This window comes from Eriocheir sinensis, chromosome 35 (assembly GCF_024679095.1).
Source record: "Eriocheir sinensis breed Jianghai 21 chromosome 35, ASM2467909v1, whole genome shotgun sequence".
NCBI lineage: Eukaryota > Metazoa > Arthropoda > Malacostraca > Decapoda > Varunidae > Eriocheir > Eriocheir sinensis.
The window spans coordinates 11,458,489-11,481,270 of NC_066543.1; the positions used below are offsets into that span (position 1 = coordinate 11,458,489).

Consider the following 22,782-nt stretch of genomic DNA (forward strand, 5'->3'; position numbering starts at 1 on the left):
GAGTGGAGAGGGAGACAGAGAACTCAGAGGTGAGGGTGCCTCTGCTGTCCAGACTCCTATGATGACAGCAAGTGTGGATAGTCACCACCTACACATAGTGCTGCCTAACAATCCATCAGGGTCTGAGACACAAGTGTTTTTTTTATAGATATCAGAGATTAGGTTCATGAATAGCATGTGGGTGGTCTTTGGCCACTTGATGGCAGTCAACGATGGCCAGCCTGTGCTCACCATTTCTATGTGCTAATCCCTCTACTGTCATTGAGTTTAGGCTCTATACATCACTTAATCTTTAAAGGCCTAAACTAATCCTCCTCCTTGATTTATTCAAACTTTTGACTTTTGAGGGTTAATTTATGAAAGGTTTCACAGCTGAGTTGTATTTTTTAAATTACCCTGCATTAATAAATGTTAATTGAGTAATATTAAGTAGTTATAGAATTATCCATGTGACTACTTTTAGAATATTATGGCAAAATATTAAGCGGTGAAATAATTATTCATAGAACTACTTAAGAGTATTATTGCAAATGTGAATAATTGTAAATAAATGTTAGGTGTTCTTACTCTGTGAACAAGCAATTTGTGGATCTCCCTCATAACCTGGGTTGCAGGTACAAACTGGCCTGTGCTTGACAACAGTGCAGAGGGCATTTTTTCCACAGTGACAGGGATCTTGACACCTGCCCTCCACACATGCCAAGCTAGCAGGACAGTCTGTGTCACGGACACAAATTTCCTCCACTGGAACTGTACATTGATAGTGTCAGTTAGTTACTAAAGCTGCATCATATTGTAAAATCATCACAGTAATGTTACAAGTCAAACATAAAGCTTTGATAATTAGATTTAAGAAGCAAAATCAAAAGTTACACTTGACTGGAAATATTAATAATTGCATAGATCATGTTCTTAATCCTTACTCTGTCTGCACTGAATGTTGGCATCTCCCTGATACCCAGGCAGACACTTGCAAGTCATGCTCTTGAATGGTAGTGACTCAACCACTTGGCACTCAGCATTGTCTCCACACAATTGAGAGCCACAAGGATTTTGACAATTATAGCTGATGCAGGCGAGGCCCACTTCACACTCTTGGTCACTAGTACAAGCTGGCTCCTCTGTTCGTTCACACTTAACAGTAGGATCACCCTCATACCCTGCTGGACACTTGCACAGACCTTTATGGTCCTGAGGGTAGCATATGGTATCATTGGCACAGTTAGAATGTGCACATGCATCAGTGCATTGATTCTTTAGGCAAGTGTGATCTTTTGGACAGTCAGTGTCCACCTTGCATCCTTGAGTCTCGCATTTGACATAGGGGTCTCCCTCTAGTCCAGGTGGACAGCGACATTCAGCTTTGTGTTGGTTAGAAAAGCAGACTGCGTTGCTGGAGCATGGATTGTTAACTGAGCATGGATCCACACACTCTCCATTATGACAGGCAAGAGAGTATGGACAGTCCCTGCTATTTGCACAGCCTATTACTGAAGAGTAGAGACACATGTTAGTTATATAACACTGCAGTTCATTATTACAAATCACAATGTTGAGATATTAAAATTTTATAGCACCAAATATTACATTTGACAAATGCTAGATGGTTACGTGATAGATGTTAAAAGCACATTACTATAACTAGTGAGATTTATTATCAAACTACTTGAATGTGTGTTGATCAGTTTGTATGTAAGGAATGTCTTACAAGGATAGCAAGAGGTGTAAGGGTCTCCTGCATATGCTGGGGCACAGGAGCACACTGCCCGGTGATTAGTAATATGACAAACGGCATTCTCTCCGCAGGCACAAGGGTCCAGACAGTGTCCATTGTCACAAGCCAGCTGCTCTGGGCAGTCATTGTCACCAGAACATTCCACTGGGGGCTGCTTGGTAACTAAAGAAAAAAAAGTAAGTTCAGTCCTGTTTCATGGTGGACTTATGCTACAAATGCTGGAAGGACTGTTAAACCTGAAAAAAAATTGTCAGTGATGATGTTAGAGTTAAAAAGTTAGTACCATGTATTTGTCATGGAGAAAAACATATATAATGCTGGCACAATCCTCACTGATGGTATGGGATAGACATGAAAAAAAACAAAACAAAAAAAAAAAACTCATACTTTTGCGGCACTGCACTTGAGCGTCGCCCGAAAACCCTGCGGGGCAGAAGCAAGTCACAGATTTGATGGGTCGTGTCTCTTGAATGATGCATTCGGCATTTGGTGCACATGGTCTTGTTTCCTTACATGGGTCAGTGCACACCCCACGCACACATACCAATCCTACACCACAGTCATGGTCTGCTATACATGCAGTAATCTGGGGATGGCATGCCACAGTAGGCTGGCCCTTGTGTCCCTGAGGGCATGAACATGTGAAGTTGTGAGCTTGGGTAATACATAGAGCTCCCAGGCCACATGGGTCAGTTTGGCAGGGATCCTGACATTGCTGATTTATGCAGGCACGTTCAGGGGGACATTCATCATTGCTGCGGCAGCCAATGGCACGACACTCCAGCTTAGGGTCGCCACGTTCGCCAGATGGGCAAGTACACTGAACTTCATGCTGATCTACAGAGCATTTTGCAGAGGGTGCACATGGTGAATCTTGGGAACATGGGTTTACACACTTTGTTGCTACACATGCTCGGTCACTGGGGCAGTCTATGTCACTGACACATTCCACTGCAAAGAGAAAATGCAAAGACAATGCATCAATTTTTAGTACAGCTGATGACACTTACTACCACACATAATCATGTAAAGGTTAAAACTCTCAAGGCTATATGTTCAATGGAGTAAATGTAATACCCTGAGGACCAACATCCATGTAAAAGTCAACCCCCATGAGCTTGGTCTTAAAAAGTGTATTCAATCTTGAAACAAGTGTGTGGTAGTTTTTTTTATTTCAGTATCATGAATCATACAATTGGACAAATTGCCAGACACCATATTTCAAATCAACATAAGTGGAGAGGGGTCTATGAGTAAGACTGAAGAAAGACTGGTATATTCCAATAATCAAGAAAAAAATTCATGAGACAAATAAATTCATTTAAGTTTTTGGTACCTATCTCAAAAATTTGTCATGGTAAAAAGTGAACATGGATAAATTTGTCTTAAGAGTTTGCTGGTAGAGATCAGAATCATCATCATTAGCAGTTCCTGTAAAACAATAGCCTCTGTCTGATGTTTATGCACTCAATCCTACTTCTGCAAAGGTTCTAACTTCATTTCTCCACCTGACTTCTATAAATCTTGGGTTGTCACTCTATTTCAGTGGTTGTCCAACTGTTAGCAGCTCTATGCATGACATGACTTATCCAAGTGAATTTCTTGGGCAGATAACATATGTAAAACACAATGACTAACTTTCAGAGTGAAATGACAGAACATGTATTGCACTGAGCATAGATATGAATTTATAATAATCAGTTGTTTCGATTGTCTATTTGCAGCACTGCATAATTAGTGATCTGGATTTAGAGGCAGGCAAGATATTACTAGAGACATGATTTTTGTTTAAGAAAGGTTGGGGAAAGAAGGAAAAGGAGGGGTTAGGAAAAAGAAGGAAATAAATTGTAAAGTAGGAGAGTACAATTAAGTCAGTCAGCGCCTTGCCCTCACCCCGAGAGGTCAAACAATCCACCTACTGAACTGTACTGTAGATCTTGCTGTGCTGTGTGCGTATTTTTCGTTCGTGCGTGTGTAACTGCTTTGTTGTCAGTGCAGTTAGCTGCCCGCAGAGTGTGCTGTTTGCTGTGCGACCACGTGCTTCATTGGACAGGATTAAAAACATATATACACCTATACACAAAACACAGTGTTACATTCTTTATATATTTCCAGATTCCACAGGTGTTCAGACCTACCTGACCTGACTTGACCAGATTATTCCCCAGAGACCAGTAATCCTCCTCCCTCCTCCATTGCCCCCCCCTCTCTCTCTCATTACTACCCCCACTTGCCCTCTCTGTCTCTCCTTCCTCATCCCCCACCCCTCTCTCCCCCCCTTTCCTTCGCCCTCTTCCTCCCTCCATCCCTATCTCCTCCCACGCCTTCCCATCTCTCTCTCTCTCTCCCTCACTTCTTCTCCTCTCCTCGCCTTTCTCCTCTCTCTCTCTCTCTCTCTCTCTCTCTCTCTCTCTCTCTCTCTCTCTCTCTCTCTCTCTCTCTCTCTCTCTCTCTCTCTCTCTCTCTCTTCTATCTATTCACGACACTTTGCCCCTCTGCCCTAAAAAAAAAAAGCAAAGCAAATATATAGATACCTCCTCCTTACCAAGATGGCGCTAAAGAAATGTTCGACTTGCACAGGAAACTTCTCTGGTCATTTCTTCTCAGGACGATGCAAGATCTGCCTGTTGACTCAGCAGATGGAAACGAGACTCCTTCAACAGGACGAAAGGCTAACGGCTGGCGAGAAGATCACCGAACTAACAAGTACTGTTGATACCTTGCAGGAGTTTATCCAGTCCAACATTCCTGCAATTGACGCCTCATCACCCTCCTCACCTGCACTCGATGCCCAGCCACCGAGCTGACGCTGAATGCTTCACCCTAGAGCCATTTATCCTACTCATTGCTACAACAGATTTGCCATACTGGAGGAGGAGGACGAGGAACAGAGCACCTTCTTGGTCGGTGACTCTATGATTCGCCATCAAGTGGTTGAATTCTGTGGCAGAGTCCCCTACTGTTATCCTGGAGCTGGTGTTGACGACATCACAGCTGCACTGGACGAGGTCTCCGCTGTGGCCTCTAATGACTCACTCTTTGTTCTCCACACAGGTACAAACCTGAGGAACTGCTGGACAAGTACAGGCTCATCCAGCAGTATAAGACTAAATCCCTAATATTTTGATTTCAGGAATTCTACCACGGACGGTAAGGCCTTCAGCCTCAACAACCGCCTGCAGACTCCAGAGTAGACTTTTCCAACACCTGTCCCCATCGGGCAGCCAGATTTGAAGCTCCTCAACAACGCCGTAACGCAACAACAAAACCTTCCATCAACAGACTCGTAACATTGAACCCTCCAGTACCTCTATTACCAAGCTTCAAGATAACCTAAGAGTCCTTAGTTTCAAATTTGATGAACTGCGATGTCTTGCTCTGACAGAAAACTTTGACGTAATTGCTATAACCGAAACATTTATCGACACCACTAATATTGATTTAAGTTCAATACAACATAGATGGCTACAGATTCTTCAACAATGATCGTGTAAACCGTAGAGGGTGGTGTCGCCCTTTTGTCAAAAGCTACTTGCAACCTACTGACAAAACACCAAGAAACAGTAACGTTGAACATTAAACATTGCAAAAGTCAATTTAAATATATCTGTCACTCAATCACTTGATGGCGATCTTGAAATGTACAGCAGGCAGTCACTTAATAACAGCGACTCACTGATACTAGGAGACTTTAACCTCCCCATATCGTACAGAAGGTGAGTCCCATAGAATGATCGAATTTCTAGAGGAAAATTATCTAAGCCAAATGGTTTCTGAACCAACTCGACAAAATAACATACTTGACCTTGTTATAGCGACCCAAGATAACCTAGTCAGTAATGTCACGGTAGGAGAACACCTCGGTTCCTGCGATCATAAACTAGTGACATTAGAGCTCAAACATCGGTGACTGAAAATAAAGTTAAGGTGCCCAATTTCAAAAGAGCCAAAAAACTAATAGATATGCAACTATCAGATGACGGCAATGCAGAGACGCCTGGCTAAACTTTAAAAATCACTTACTCACTCAGCAGGACACATTTGTCCCCAATTAACACTAATAAAGTCCACCTTGGTTTAATAGCGAAATTAAACACTCAGTCAAGGAGAAAATTGTCTTACAGGTTAAAGAAAGACCAAACGAAAACATTAGACTTTACAATGATGCAAGGCGACGAGTAAAAGATTAGTGCATCAGGCAAAGCGTAGATATGAAGAAAATATTGCAGCCAACTGTAAAATAATCCGAAATCCTTCTTCAGTTACATAAACAACAGAAAGGCGATCAGAAGTGGAATTGGACCTTTAATAAACAGCGACGGTGCACTAGTGACTGACAGCCAACACGTTGCAAACCTATTAAATAATTACTTTTCCTCGGTGTTTAATAATAACAGTCCTCCCACCACCACCACTAACACCAGTACTAATGTAAATCCCGAGCATGCATTGTCTAACTTTGAAATAAAACCCGATGAAGTCCTTAAAGCCCTCAAATCACTTAAAACAAATAAAAGTCCTGGACCTGATAAAGTATATCCAACTCTGCTGAAAGAAACAAAGAGCGAAATACTCTCCTCCCTCACAACCGTATTCAATATGTCCTTGCGACAAGGCATTGTCCCTTCAGATTGGAAAAAGGCTAACGTGACACCGATTTTTAAGAAAGGAGACAAAAAATTACCATGTAATTACATGCCCATAATACTAAATTCGGTAGTATGAAATCTACTTGAGGTAATAATTAGATACAAAATTGTGAGTTACCTTGAAATCCACTCATTAATTGGGGACTCACAACATGGCTTCAGAAACAACAGATCCTGACTATCAAAACTATTAACCTTTTATAACGAACTCTTCACTGTTTATGACGTAACCAAATCACTGGAAGTAGTATATCTTGATTTCCAGAAAGCGTTTGATAAAGTCCCGCATCATAAATTACTTTACAAATTAAAACAAATAGGTATTGACGGTCAGGTAAACCAATGGATCGCGAATTGGTTGAGCAACAGACAACAAAGAGTAGTGATTGACGGATTTAACTCAGAGTGGGCGCCTGTCACTAGTGGCGTCCCTCAGGGCTCGGTTCTTGGCCCAGTGCTCTTCATTATTTACATCAACGACGTGGATGTTGGACTCAATAACCGCATTAGTAAATTTGCAGACGACACAAAGATTGGTAACTCGGTTCTCACTGACGAAGACAGGCAAAGCCTCCAAGAGGATTTGCACAAAATTTCAGCTTGGTCGGATAGATGGGAGATGCCCTTTAACGTAGACAAGTGCCAGGTCCTTCAAGTTGGAACGAGGAATAAAAGTTTGATTACGTTAAACTCAAAAGCGTTCAATGCGTCAAGGACTTGGGGGTCAAACAAACCTCAAATTCTCACAGCAATGCATCGATGCAGCAAATAAAGCGAACAGAATGTTGGGCTTCATTAAAAGAAACTTTTATTTAAGAATAAAGATGTAATATACAACAGTTTAGTCAGACCCCACTTGGAATATGCGGTACAGTTTTGGTCTCCTCACCATGCAAAGGATATTGCTAAATTAGAAGGTGTTCAGCAAAATTATCCAACAAATCAAGAAAGGCTTTCTACCCTTAACATGTTCTCTCTTGAGAAACGGAGGAAAACTGATCGAATGTTTTAAAATACTTAATGGTTTCACGAATGTAGACAGATCAACATTGTTTATGATCGATGACACTTTGCGCACGAGGAACAATGGCGTAAAACTCAGATGTAGACAAGTAAATTCAGACTGCACCAAATTTTTCTTCACCAACGTAGAATGGAATAAGCTCCCATCATCAGTGGTCCAGTGTAACACGATTGACTCCTTCAAAAATAAGCTCGACCGTCACTTCCTTCAACTTAATATCAACTAGAGTAGAAATGCAACGTTTTGGAGTCTTCTGATTAATGTAAAATCACTTAGGTTTAAGGACAGACCACCAAGTCTGGACCATGGGGTCTGTGTGGTCTGATTTTCTATGTAAATCTATGTAAATCTAAAAATACTTATAACCTACCTCTGTAGCATGCCACACTTGGGTCGCCTGTGTAGGAGGGTGGGCAGGTGCAGTATGGTCGATGCTTAGACACAAAGCACTCAGCATTGACACCACAGCGACAAGGGTCACTACACAGACCTCCAATACATGCCTCACTGAACAAGCAGTCTGAGTGTTGGGTGCAGCCTCCTTGTGAAGGTACTGATTGTGGAGAGAACCCCCGAAATTTTTTTTTACATTACAGAAAAAAGAAAAAGAAAAAAAAAAAAAAAAAAGGCCCCAATAAAAAATAGAAGACACCAAAGGACAAATGTCAGTTTTGGCTTGAGAGGTGTCTTGAAACTGGCCCTTTTTTTTATAAAACAATATTCACATCTTTCATATAACAAATGACGAAGTTGAAAGTATGCATGTGTATGTATATGTGTACTTACTTAAACGACACTCGATCTTGGCATCACCGTGATAACCTGGTGGACAAGTGCAGCTCATTGACCTTCGTGGAGTGGAATCTATCACGGAGCAGATTGCATTTGGTCCACAGGGCTTGTGTTTCTGACACAAGTCACGGCATGAAGCACCAGACGTGGTGTCATCCTGGCGTATGTACACAGCAGAGACCTTGTCATGGTAGCGTGTCACCAGGGAGTCTAAGATGCATCCATGGGTGGGCACACAGTCCTGGTCCACTACACAGGCACTGGGGTGCTTAGGTTCTTCACAGCTGAATCGTGGGTTGCCAGTGAGGCCAGGCAAGCACTGACACTCAGGCTGGTGGTCAATTACACGGCAGGATGCATCCTTGGCACATGGGTTGTAGTATGCACATGGGTCTTTACATTCTTCATTGATGCAAGCCTCAAAGTTTCTACAGTCAGAATCCCGGATACATTCAACTATCTGACATTGGTGCCGAGGATTCCCTGTGGTGCCTGGAGGACACTGACACTGTGCCTTGTGGGCACTGCTCACACACACAGCACTTGGTGGGCACACATTATCCTGAAGGCAAGGATCAAGGCACTTGTGGTGCTGGCACACTTCAGCATCAGGACAACTTGTGTCATCTTCACAGTCAACTGTTGGGCAAAATTCTGAGTCAGTTGTGATTTAGACAAATTAGTATCTAATCAATATCTCTGATGCCCTGTCCCCTGACAGAAATTTCTCCCAGGATGGAATAAGTCTCCAGTTTTCCCTATTCTGGCTACTCCTCCACACATTTAATCACTCATCTGCCAACTCTTTCTCTCTCCAATACTTATCCACCCTATTGCTCTATTTTACTGATGGTCTCCCTCTGATATTATTTCCCTTAATCCTCCCCTCATATATTCTCTTCACAAAGTCATCCTCATTCATACTTATCAGGAGTCCAAACTATCTCAAAGTGCCAAGCTTTACCCATTCAATCATGCCACAATTCACTCCTCCTCCCATTACACCCATACCAAAAATAAACAGAGATAAATAAATATTTTTATCACTATTTAATTTTTCATCTTTTGTCAGTGAAATAATTTCCTTTACTAAATGTTTTACCTACCTATAGCTCTGATGCCATTTTCATTCTGGTTATTTCCCTTGAGGGTGTGGTAGTGTTTAAAGTCTCTAATGCTTGCTACTTATACATTTCCTTTTTGCAATACTCACATCTCCCACCTCTTGTGTACTCAAGTCTACTAATCCACCTTACTGGTGGTTTCCCTGCCATCCCGTGGCCTATTTTATCCATATTTACCTTTCTTATTTATTATGTTACCAACAGAAATTCAGAGGGTGGTAGTTTATTCAAAGCACAAATACAGCAGAGTGGATGAAGTATCAACTTACTTTTTGTACAGCCTACATGAGGGTCTCCTGCATAACCAGGCTGGCAGTAACACACAGGACGGTGGTCCTGGGCTGAGCAGAGGGCCCCAGGGCCACATCCACCTGGGCATGGATTGCGACACACTCCACCTTCACATGCCAGCACCAGTGGGCATTCCAAGTCATTCTTGCAGCCCTCTTCTCTTTCTATTTCATCTGAAACATGAGTTGTTAGGTGAAAAGTAATGCAAATCTATCTTTCATATCTTTCATTTTAATCATGGAACCATATAATCTGTGGTTGATTGTTTAGGTTGTGTCCTTGACAGCAGTTCATTGATGAGTTAGCACTTTTGAACTCAAGAACGGGTAAATGGCCAAAGTGACATGGCTCTGGGGTTATTTGTCCCCTTTTTATTGGCCACAGAAATTGGCTTTACATAGATGGATTTGAAAAAAAGCTGCTGAAACAGATGAAGTAAAAATTCTCTCACTAAATATCATTTTTAACTGAGCCTCAGTCTGTTTGACTTCTAAAAACTGTAAAATATGAGCCTGTCATTAAAGAGTGCCATTACAATGATCAATCAATCACCCTCACCCACCCAACAATGCCATCCCCAGGGACTCCTTTGAGCAGGTCTCCATTCAGGTGCCTTTCCCATAAGACATCCAGCAGTCTATTGAGCTGATTCTGGCTACCAAATTTGTTATGCTCCCTCTTGGCTTCCTTAAGATTGTCTTTTACAGAAACAACCTGATGAGTAGGATCCACTTCTGAGTTGCATGTCATATTACTCATATAACTAGAGTTGATGTTCACAGATTATGCAGGTAAGAGGCTTTGATTCAGTCTCACAGAGTATTTGCCAATTTGACACAATGTTATTCCAGCAATACCCAATACTTCTGCGAAGACACTAATTAATAAAGATGTCAATTTGCCTCGTTGGTATTTAGTTTCCTTGTCTTACATCCATGAAGTAAGACACAGCACAAGCAATTTGAAGATCTGAATCTTTATCCTTCTGCACAGGTATTGTCAACACCACATACTTATGCTGAGTAAGTCTATAACATCATGGGCCAAACCAATTCATTGGAAGACTAGTTAACGTGACTCATCTCTGTTCTGCACTACACTCCCAAAGGCATGCAAAATTTCCAAAGGGATTGCATGCCCCACCTCAATCTATCCAGATGAGACTTTAGAGTGACTACTACCCATGGGCAGAGGCACAGAACAGCTAAGAGCATAGAAATGTCTGGCCACCCACCCAAATGATAAAAGCCATCAATAAAATGTGACAGCACAGAGAAGTATAGAAGTGAACTCTTACCTGGGACACAAGAAAACTGAGGATCGCCACTGTATCCTGGAGGACAAAGACACGTCATTGCCTTTGTGGGTTTAGTGTTCAGAACTTGGCACAAGGCATCAGGACTGCATGGCTGTAATTCTTGGCACAGATCCATGCAATGTCCACTCACACAACCTTGAGGGGATGGACAGTCTTGGTCAAGCTGGCAATCAGGTACTGGGATCAGTGAGCAGAAGCGGTCAGGATCACCTTCATAGCCTTCTCTACAATAACATTTGGCTATGTGGTCTGTGACACGACACTCTGAATTGGCAACACATGTCTTCTGAGCACAGGGGTTATGACACTGTTGGTTAAGGCATTGCTGGTCACTGAGGCACTCTGAGTCTTGAGAGCACCCTGCAGGCTGGCACTTGATATAAGGATCACCAGTGTAGCCTTTAGGGCATGAGCAGATGGGAAGGCCTTGACTTGTTGATTCACACTTAGCAGAAGGACCACAAGGATTATCACTCTGGCACACATCCTTGCAACGGCCATTAACGCACGCAAGCCTGTCTGGACATTCTCCATCCTGTCTGCACCCAACTGCAAAGTAATTGTGCTTAATTTATTGACTGACCATTCATCATTATACAGTATTCTGTTGCAATGAGTTAAAGAGAAACAATGGCCACCCTATGGCAACAGCTTTGCTCCTTCACTTCTAACTAAATTATTGTGATTGCATGAAGTGGGCAATAAATCATTAATGTTTTGAGTAATCATCAATTAATTATACCATGCTGATAAAAAATGTGTATTTAACTGCATTCTTTCTCCATGTGGGACAAAAACCATGTTAGGAGAGCATATCAAAACATAGCCTAGAGGAACAAGGTGTGAGGCCCATGATTATGGCACATGCCAAAGCATTCAAGACAAAGTTGATGGCACAGGGTGAGGATTGTTTTTTGACAAACTTGCTGGAATGGGTCATAGAAGTGAAACCATTTAGGCCTTGTCAAGATGTCATGAACTATTTATTCCAATAAAGGATAACGTTGCTTACCTAGAGTACATGTAAGAAGAGGGTCGCCCTGGTACCCAGCAGCACAGGTGCAGGTGGCACGATGTCCTATGCTGCGGCAGGTGGCTCCCACCCCACAGGGATTGTTCTTGCAGGCATCTATGCACTGGCCTGCTACACACATCTGGTCCCAGGGACAGTCATGATGGGAGGTGCAGCCTGGGGTGGGGATGGCTATACATTCTCTGAAGGGATCTCCAATAAGACCAGGACCACACACACAAGTAACTGTGGCTAGACCCTGACCTAGTTGAGCTGTGCAAGTAGCTTGATCTCCACAGGGAGTTTTCTTACACAGGTCTTGACAGGTGTTGTCAAGACATGCTTCTCCCCGTTGACAGTCCTGATCACTTTTGCAAGGCAGTGAATCAGCAGGAACACACTTACCCTTGGAGGGTGTGTAACCCTCAGGACAAGAACACTTGGCCTGATGGTTTTGAATAGTGCATATCTGGGTGGTGTTGCAAGGGTTACTCTTTTGGCACTGATCAACACAAATGCTGTTAACACATGACTGAGTGGTTGGGCAGCTAGAGTCATCACGACAGCCTATTGCAATGCAGGCAACATGTGCATTTCCAGAAAATCCAACTTCACAAACACATTCAATTGTGTGCTGAGAAGTTTGACACTTGGCATGTGCACCACAAGGGTTTGCCAGTGTGCAAGGGTCAATACACTTATTTTTTAGGCACACACTGTCAGGGGAGCATTCTTCATCAGTTGTACATCCTATTGGTGAGCAATGATCATAACCATTTCCGGTGTGGCTTGGGGGACAGTAGCAGACAGGGCGGTGATTGATGGCCTTGCACTCTGCGCCAGGAGCACAGCTGTCGTCACAAGGATCATTGCAGTGGCCTTCAATGCAAGCTTGGAAGAATGGACAGTCAGCATCGTACTGACATCCTGTTCCAGTTCTTTCTTCTTTAACACATTCTTGATGAGCATTGCCAGTGTACCCTGAGGGACACTCACATACCACTGTGCGGAGCTCTGCCAGGTCCACCACGCGGCACACAGCTCCCACTCCACAAGGGTCCATGTAGGGACACAAAGCTGTACATTTGTTATCAACACACCCATGTTCTTCAGGACATTCTGCATCAATCAGGCACTGAGGTGTAGGTGGATGTGAGCAACTCGTGTATGGGTCGCCCACAAGGGGTGGGGCACACACACAGGCATGGTCTTGGGCCAGACAGGAAACTCCACTTGTGCACTGAGGTGCAAGTATGCAGGGGTCTATACATACACCACGATAGCATGTCTGATCAGAGGGACATTCCTTGCTGGAGGTACATTCAAGACTCTGACACCTGACTGTGGGGTCGCTTGAGTGGTCTGGCCAACAGGAGCATTGTACAGTGTGGTTGGCAGTGGTGCAGGTGGCTCTTGGAGCACATGGCCTACCCCTCAGACATGGGTTGTGACATGTGCCACTGTAGCATTTTTCACTGAAGAGACAGTCTGAGTCTGACTCACATCCAACTGGTACAAGAAAGGACAGGTCAGACAAGAAGGCTATGGCTATGCATTCAACAAACCAATCAGTTATGTAGATGTTATTAGGCAGGACAATACTATATTAAGCAAGACATCTTACATATGGGTAAGGTATTAATAGAATGCTAAGTTATATGTAGGAGACAGACATGAAAACCATGTAGAAGAGTAACTGATGGCTTACTTGGTGAGCAGGAGACGTAGGGGTCACCCTGAGTGTTTGGGGGACAAGAGCACACTGCTCGTTGTTGATGCACCCGACACTGAGCCTCTGGGGCACAAGAAGATGGGCAGATTCGAGTGCACCTGCCCCCTTGACACCAAAGGGCTGGACTACAGTCTGAGTGGGAGCGGCAGGTCTGGCTCTCTCCACCTACTGTCCAGTTAGCTCCGGCCACCACACCGGGCCCGGCTGTTACGCACATGTTAGTGTTAGTGCAGACCTCAACAAAGATATACTTTCACATTCCTTTATGGTATCTAGTTAATGTCTAGTACATAGCTAGCATATTAAAATCAAGCAAATTGTTAAGTGGTTTAAGGTGACTAGAAATTGCTAGATTAGTAATATAATTAATGGCTTTCCTAGTAAAGCTAAGATTCTTAATATTTCTGAGACTAGTGAAGAAAATGTTCACAAAACAAATGCAAATGATTCAGTCTTTCTTAAAGTTTGCGATGGAAGCAAAGGGTTAAGAAAGTTATGGTTATCTGAGGTGGAGATATAAACCACCATGCATACAGTAATGGGCATTAACCAGCTGCAGTCATGCGCACAACTCAGTCTCTGTATCGTCGTCACTTTCACACAGTCCCAAAAAATATTTTAACCTACAAGTCAGTCATCAACCAAAGTGGTTCACATACCGAAGGTGGTACCTTCTCAACTTTTTTCTGTAAAAAGTTGCTCATATGGATATTAATTAGGTGAAACTGAAGAAAAAATACATATGATAATCAGACCAGCATTATATATGTGAAAAAATGTTTTGTGTGACAGGTTAGGTTGGCCAGATGTTAAGTAGTAGTAAGGTATATAAAAGGGGGGAGGCAGCCTTTATCTAGAGGCCCGCAGTGTTTCCTTGCTCTGCTGGTCTGGGCCTAGATAAAGTTCTGCTGAAGGACCTTCATCCTCCAGCACCCTGTTAGATCATCTTCATTTCATAAGCCAGACTAAAGGATCTATTTCATTTGAACTAATATGAAGCTCATCTGGTGCAACAGTTTGCAAGATGCCATAAGATTGGTTAACATCAGATTTTATTGGTCTGAGGTGGAGGTGATCAAGATGTTTTCTAACAGGGGCGGGAGTCTGAAGGGGGAAAGTAATATGTGTTCTTGACCCAGCTAGGATTGCAAACAGTTTCAATCTGCAACCAGTTGAGTACCATGATGGCACTGGTTCATTCCAGGGTAACAAAAAATATATGGTTGAAAGTAATACATGCCATAAGATACTTTGAATTATTCCTTTCTTTCTTTTGACATTTTCATGACATATATAAAGGGCTACTTGATGAAAATTTAAGGAATGAGCCAGTACCCAACATGTCAAGAAGCCAATGTTGACATAAGTGTACTTACTTGGCTGACACTCAACCACAGGGTCTCCAATGAACCCGTCTGGGCACCTACACACTGCCTGGTGCTTACGGACGTGACAGAAGGCGTCAAGCCCGCATGGGTGACCATAGACGCATGGACTAACGCAGTGTTGTTCCTCACAGGCAAGGATATCATCACAGTCGTCGTCAGTGATGCATTTTGGGGATACGTCAATAATGGGTTCTGAGGGGCAGTCACAAGGATGAGTATTAACTTGAGCATTTAGGCACAATCCAAAAATAGTAAAAAAGGCATGAAACTTCAAATCTTCACAACAATATACCGTATATATTCATGCATGTATCATTTTTGGTGAGTTTTAGAGGGCCATTTATGGAGTCCACTTTTATATAGATACCACTCTTACTACTACTACTACTACTACTACTGGTGCCTCTGTGGTGTAGTGGCCTAGCTACAAATCCACAGGCCTGGATGCAATCCTGGCCCAGGACACATGGTGCAGTGAACAGTCAGCTGTTCATCCTTCCTTTCGGGCTGGCCCATAAATGGTTACCTGGAGAAACCTGGGGTAGGTAAACTGTGGTAACCTTTGGATAATCCAGATGCCCTGAGTACTAGGGTCATGGAGTCTTACCTGCCAGAGCCTCAGGGGCCAATAAGATGGAGATGAGCACCAATGCCACACGCAGATTAGCATGAGCCTACTACTATTACAGGTTGGGAATCCCTTATCTGAAATTCCTGGGACCGAAAGTGTTGCGGATTTTGGAATATTTATTTTATTTTTATTTTATTTTATTATAGATAAACATAAATAAGGAGGAGATTGAGACAGGAAGAAAGCAAAGAAAAATATGGGGCAGAGGCAGAAACAAAGGATGGAAGGAAGAAACAAGGGAAAGTTAAGACTGTCTTGCTATATCTGCTGAATGCTTTAGATATTAAGGAAGGGAAGATAAGAAAAAATAGATAGGATGAGAAGGGCACAGACACGCTAATTCTCATCAACAGCCGACTTTAGGTCGGCGCTAAAGTCGGCAACAGCCGATTAAGTCGGTCTGTCGGGTACCTCTTCATGGGCTGTCACCCGACAAAGGCCCATGGTCCCTTCACGCAGGGACATCTAGAGATGGATGGAGGAGGAGGAGGAGGTAGGAAGATGAATAAAGAGGAAGGAAGGATAGAAAGGAAGAGGGAGAACTGGCAGTTCTGGGCAGTGGTGTTGTTGGGAAAACGTATCATACCGCCCACACGTCTCATACCTCTCAAAGAGTGTATATCTCATCATTTTCTAAAGGAACTGGCTTCTCTTACTCGCAAAGTTATATTTTAAGTTGAAAAACATGATTTATAAGTATTTATACGTAAATATGATAATGTTGTTACCATTTACTACACCTCCAAGGCAGTAGTTATTTGACAACAAATATAGTGTCACATGGTGCGATGAAAGAGCTTTGTGAATGCGTGCAGTAGTACGGTGGACAACATGTAGCTGCCAGCACCAGCTTTGTGAATAGCACCTTGCTGTTGAGGCCCAAAACTACGCACTAAACGCTTTGTGAATCTGGCCCCAGAGTTGCCAGGTTGTGGATTGTGTTCCCCCCAATTCCATCCCAAAAGCCACGGAACCCAAAATTTTGGGATTTTGGAATTTCGGATAAAGGATTCTCAACCCATACTACTACTACTACTACTACTACTTATACTGCTTCTCCTTTAGGGTTTGAATTTATTCCTGAGTCAAACAATACCTTTGTGGTGGTTGACTTTACATGAGATCAACATTTACATGAGTATATACGGTATATAATAGACAAAAACACAGGTGTTACTGTACTTACTTCGGTGGCAGTACTCATATGGGTCACCAATAAAGCCATCAGTACAATCGCAACGGAATCTGTGGTTGACACCCTGGCAGATGGCATTGAGACCACAAGGGTTCGAGTGGCAAACACTGACACAGATTCCCTCCCTGCAGGCTTCGTGTGTTGCACAGTCTGGATCTTCATGGCACTCTGGCTCTACACCTGAGTTAAGCAAGGCAGTCACTATTTAGTTGAACAATTCATGCATACTGCTCTTGAGAGATTGTATTTAACAAAATGTTGCAAAAAAACTATAGTCTGTTCCTACAGCCCAGTCAAAAACAATTTCAGCTAATGACAACATCTTCATTCCTTTCCCCCTAATCTTCCTATTATGACAATAGATTTTTTCCCTTTTCCCTACCCTGCTAATCACAACAGCTTTATTTCTTTATCTCCATTCTGCCTATCATGACAACATGAAGTGGGTAGCTCTGGCATTCATTTATTGGCAATTATCAATCAGTAAAATATTTGATTGCATTCTTTATCTCCTGTAGGCAAAAATAAATTAAGAGAGTGTGCGATAAAATAGCCTGAAAGAATGAGGTCTAGGCCCACTGTTGCCATATTGTAAGCACTGGTTTTGACACACTGGAATGGACTATACAAGGAACAGCACTTGAAATTTAATCACCTATATAACCGACATCCAAGTATCAGGGAAGTACAGGAATGGAGGTTGCATTTGTACAGACTATCGTGAGGAGTGAGGATGTGGAAAACAAGGTAATGAAAATGGATCTGGAAGGTAAAAGTAAAAGAGGAAGACTGTGAGAGAAATGAAGACATGGTGCTGAAGACACTGAAAGACAGAGATAGGATGCACAAACCTGAGCAAAGTGAAAAACTTAAGGCAGAAATAGTGCCCCAGCCTAATGCAATCTTACCTGGCTTTATGCATAAACCATCAGCAACAAATATCATATCTGCTGGACACTGACACACCACTGCTCTGAGTGGCTCGCCCTCCACCAATCGACACTCCTGAGATGGCGGGCAAGGAGACCCTAGAGCACAGGGGTCCTGACACAAGGCATTGATACAGGCGTGTTGTGATGGGCAGTCTGAGTCACGCCGACACTCTGGCTCTATGGGTGGCTCAGTGACGGGTGGCTCGCGAGCTGTAGAGAAAGAGCTTGCTTAGAAAAGGTATCCTCACATTAATAATAAAAATATGGGTGTATGATGTCATTTCATACAGAAAACATTACAGTAAAGTGAGTAAACACTCTATTTATTGAATTAATTGTAGGGAAGACCATCACATACAAAAAATGTTATACATATTCATATATATTCATAAGCACAATATGCTGTATCAAATGAAACAAAAGGGTGTTAACAACTGTTGATGTTTCATCAAATTATAACATGAATGGTATCATAAAATAAAACAAGGTTTGATTTGGTACGTCAATATAGTTCATTCAATGTACAATGAATAGTTTTATTAATAGTGAATTTATTGTATTAGAAAAAGTAAATCACCTTCATAACAATGTAGGTAAGCGTTGCCTCTGAGGGGAGGAGGACACACACACATGGCTGCATGATTGGCAGCACGACACTCGGCCTGTGTACCACAGGTGGATGCCTCACACACAGGGATGCAGACACGGTTCAGGCGGTCACAAGCCTTGTCATCAGCACAATCATCATTGTAAATGCAGCCAACAATGATACATGCCAAGGCTGGATCACCTTGCATGCCTGGGGGACAGTAGCACTGAGCCCGGTGCAAGATGGCTCGGCACTTGGCATTGAGGCCGCAGGCTGGACCACTATAGGAGCAGGGGTTCACACAGTTCTGATTGATACATGCCCTATCCACTGGACAGTCGTCGTCAATCACACATTCCGCTGTGAGAAATGTATGATTATTCCTTGGCCTTACCTGTCATGCAGCTGTTAGGTTAGGTAAAAGCAGCAGGTGTGTGAGGTATGTCCAGAAGCAGGTTAGCACTGGCTGGCAAGCTGGTTAGAGGTCTCTTCAAGCACATACAACTCCAGATGGAGTATCTCAACTGGCATCACAGGCATCACATCAGCAATATATCTCAGAATCTGAAAAAGATCAAAGTACCCTCCAATGCACACAACATTGTGATTCTACTCACGCTTGGAGCACTCAATCTGTGGGTTGCCTGCCCAGCCGTCTGGACAGTAACATATAGGTCGATGTTGTTGAGTGCGGCAAAGTGCTTCCTTGCCACAGGGATCCTCCACTAAGCAGGGATCTGCACACTCTTCATTAATGCAAGCTTCTGTGTACGGACAGTCAGAGTCAGTGCGACATTCTGGCTCTTCTAGAACTGTTGTAGGATGAGAGACGATGCATGAGTAGGGGTATGCTTTTTAGATATAGAACTAGATTTTATAATACTATAGTTGTGCAATGAATGTTCAAAGCTCATTCTCTATATTGATTTACAAACAAAACTAAATTTTGGGGGGAAGTTGGAGTAAAAATGTTCGCTGAGGAAAGGAAGTGGGTGCTGAATTCAATCCTATTTGTGGATGACACAGTGCTTATTGCAGAAAATGAAAGTGACTTACAAAATTTGGTCAGTGTTTTTGATAGGGTATGCAAAAGGAGAAAGTTGAAAGTAAGTGTCAACAAAAGTAAAGTGATGGTTTGTGAGCGGAGTAGAAGTGAGGTTGTGGATTTTATATGCCCATATAGAGTGGGAATTGAATGTGAAAAAAAAGCAAAATAATTTTGAATGGTGAAGAAATGGAGGAGGTTAATGAGTTTAAGTATCTTGGATCAGTTATGTGTAAACATGGTGGTACAGAGGAAGAGACAAGAGAAAGGGCATTGTGAGGAAGGAGGGTGGTAGGGTCTTTGGGACGTATCATGAATGGCAGAAGTGTGAGCATGGAGGTAAAGAGGGACTTGAGAAATACAATAATAGTACCAACCCTCACATATGCAAGTGGAATGAAAGTCAGAGGTCTAGAGTGCAGGCAGTGGAAATGAGTTATTTGAGGAGTGCATGTGGTGTGAGTAGAATGGATGGAATGAGTAATGAAAGTGTGTATGAGCGTTTTGGAATGTGTCACGGGGGTGAAGGGAAGAAGTGTGGAGTGGTGGAAGAAGTGAAGCGACAGACTTTAAAGTGGTTTGGTCACATGGAGCAAATGGAGGAGAGTAAGATGACCAGGAGGGTTTATGTGAGTGAGATGTTAGAGGATGACCTCCAGTGAAATGGAGAGATAGGTTGCAAGAGTACGTTAGGGAGAGGGGTGAAAGATCCTTCGGAAACTTTGAGCAGGCAAGAAGGGAGTGTCTGGACAGAGAAAGATGGAAACTCTTCTGCCGAGACCATCTTCTGGTGGGAGCTCCTAGGAGCAGGCGTCGATGAGATGATGATGATGGCTAAATTTTACTATACTATGGATAGGAAGGGAATGTTCCAGATGCTCTATATACTTTTATAGCACTGTGGATAGGCAATGAATGTTCCAGGCTTGATCAATGCTTTCTAAACAATGCCAATCTTTACAGTACTGTGGATTGGCAGTGAATATTCCAGGTTCACTCTATGCTCTCTAGACATGCAAGATTTTATTGTACTCTGGATGAGCAGCAAATGTTCTAGGCTAATACGATAATCAGGAAAAATCTAGCAGGCTGAATAGTTATATCATGATTTAACTTTATAAAAGGTAATGAAGGTATCAGAAGCAATTTCTGAAGTTAAAACTATGAGGACTCACCCTTGTAGCATGAGACATGGGGGTTTCCTGTGTGGTCAGGTGGACAAGTGCATGTTTGGCGTCGATCGATCACCTGTAGGGGAAGGGATGTGATAAAAATTAAAAGTGAAAGGTGTGTATGAAAAATATTATATGAGTCATTTTCAATTATTGGGCCTAAGCTCCAGTTTAAAAAAATGAAAGAAAAATAGTTAAAGTTTGGCTCATTTATACCAACTAAAAGTTGACATGACAAATATTACTACATATGAGAAGAATGACAAAAAAATTAAATATATTAGGCATTAGTTCAATTAGAGCAATAAGTAAGGGTCTTGACTGAAGTACTGTCATAAGTAGAAGTTGATGTATGGAACCAAACCTTTTTTGTCCTTTTAATTAGAAATCTGAGATGACACAAAAGAGGAAATTGTAGTTATTATTTCTTTATGGTAAAGGAGGATAAAAAATTGTCTCCAACATGCTTCTTCCACAAAATGAAGACAGGAAATGTCAAAAGAGACAAATTTGGGCTAGAGAAGTGTCTTCATACTCTTCAAAGACCTGAAGTACTAGAGAGGAGAAAATAAACGATAATTTATCACTGAAGGTTTCTTTTTCTTCCTTCATGAAAATGGGTGTAAAGATCATTACTAAGTGGATATTTGTCACCCTTCTCCCCTCATCTTGTTAATTTATAGGTCTGGGAAGTGTGAATTACTAAAGAATATTACTGGGAGTTTTCACCACCTCCCAAACCATGAACACGTAAATAGTGTCTTATGGAGTCTGTAAATTTTTTTAAGGTGAAAGTGTTGAAAGAAAGAAAAGGTCATTACTAAAGGGAAGGCAATGTGGGAAAGAAAATGTGGGAATGATCCTACCTGGCACTCTGCATTTGGTGCACATGGGTCGAGTAGGGCACATGGGTCCAAACACTGCCTGTTGCGACACACCTCTGTTGGTGGACACTCGCTGTCGGTTGTGCAGCCGGGAAGCTCAGTTGGGCCTGATTCAAAACAAAAATAATTAGGAAAAATAAAACAAAAATAAATAAAATTATGTTTACCTCTCTATTTCTCTACATGAGTATTATGCACATATCCACAAAACAGGATTTAGTATTAAGTAATTAACCACCTATATTTTCATGACATTATTATATTCTACTTAGTAAATGAAATAATAAAAATCAGTATTGAAGAAATTTCTGTGTTTGTTGTCATGCAGATGTGCAACACCAGGGACAGATAAAAAAACTGTGCAGTGATGAGAAAAATGAAAACAAAAAGGTGGAACTTCTGGCCTGCTGGTTATGAGAAAATTAACTGAATAAAATTTGTGTTTAATGTTACTGCCTTGGTGAACCTGTAGGAACTGATGGTGATGGCTTGTCTCTGTAAAACATAACTCTGGAGATATTAATAAGCATGGCATGAAGGAACTATTGCTGCAGTGTGCTGCTTTCTTAAAAAATGTTTTGTAAATGACTTAAGCACTATATTTCCATCCTCTCTCTCTCTTACTGATTCAAAATTTTCCACACATATACCTTAAAATTTTGTGAATAAGTTTAATGCTAGAAAAGATTTAATAATACACCCTATTTGTAAATAGCATAGCCATTGCACACCCAACTTCAACCACAAAACTTACGTGGGACACATTCTTTGTAGGCGTCCCCGGTGAAGCCTGGCAGGCATTCACATATCATTGTTCTATAGGGAAGTGTATCAATGACAGTACACTTTGCATTCACTCCACAAGGCTGGATTATCTGGCAGGGATTCTCACAGTGGCCACTGAAGCAGGCAAGCTTGCTGGGACACTCTCCATCTGTCGTGCACTGAACAGGTGGTACTCGCTCAGGCTCTGAAGTAAACCAAGCACTCATTAACACATTTGGAATTGTTTGAGGTATAAGCAATATATGCATCTGCTTGAGGCCCTTTATCTGTAAAGGGCTAAAAATATTTATCATTAAGAAAAATGATTAATTTATTAATTATTGATATTTGATATTTTATATATTAGGAAAGGCCTGTGTCTTCCAGTGAATAGTAGTGGCTGAATATAATGATTTTAAAATAACTTCATTACCAGGGTTGTACCCAGAGCTGTAAAAAAAAAAAAAAAAAAAAAAAAACAAAAAAAGGGAGGGTCTTTTCCAC

General features: G+C 42.1%; 1 protein-coding gene across 4 annotated transcripts in view; it reads right to left on the reverse strand.

Moving 5' to 3' along the window:
- Positions 1–22,782, reverse strand: part of LOC127007397 (uncharacterized) — a 236,880-nt gene that overhangs the window by 14,484 nt on the left and 199,614 nt on the right. For 2 of the 4 annotated variants that reach the window (XM_050878330.1, XM_050878328.1), the window contains exons 60-77: positions 22,268–22,483; positions 21,496–21,620; positions 20,633–20,705; positions 19,030–19,224; positions 18,401–18,772; positions 17,800–18,033; positions 16,883–17,071; positions 15,054–15,257; positions 13,654–13,881; positions 11,946–13,454; positions 10,913–11,482; positions 9,594–9,788; positions 8,195–8,839; positions 7,779–7,961; positions 2,123–2,686; positions 1,709–1,897; positions 924–1,490; positions 568–750 (exon numbers count right to left, since the gene is read on the reverse strand). In XM_050878330.1, coding sequence (XP_050734287.1) covers positions 568–750; positions 924–1,490; positions 1,709–1,897; positions 2,123–2,686; positions 7,779–7,961; positions 8,195–8,839; positions 9,594–9,788; positions 10,913–11,482; positions 11,946–13,454; positions 13,654–13,881; positions 15,054–15,257; positions 16,883–17,071; positions 17,800–18,033; positions 18,401–18,772; positions 19,030–19,224; positions 20,633–20,705; positions 21,496–21,620; positions 22,268–22,483 — 6,441 coding nt within the window. The remainder of the gene's footprint in view (positions 1–567; positions 751–923; positions 1,491–1,708; positions 1,898–2,122; positions 2,687–7,778; positions 7,962–8,194; positions 8,840–9,593; positions 9,789–10,912; positions 11,483–11,945; positions 13,455–13,653; positions 13,882–15,053; positions 15,258–16,882; positions 17,072–17,799; positions 18,034–18,400; positions 18,773–19,029; positions 19,225–20,632; positions 20,706–21,495; positions 21,621–22,267; positions 22,484–22,782) is intronic. The other 2 variants (XM_050878331.1, XM_050878332.1) reach the window with 2 other exon arrangements.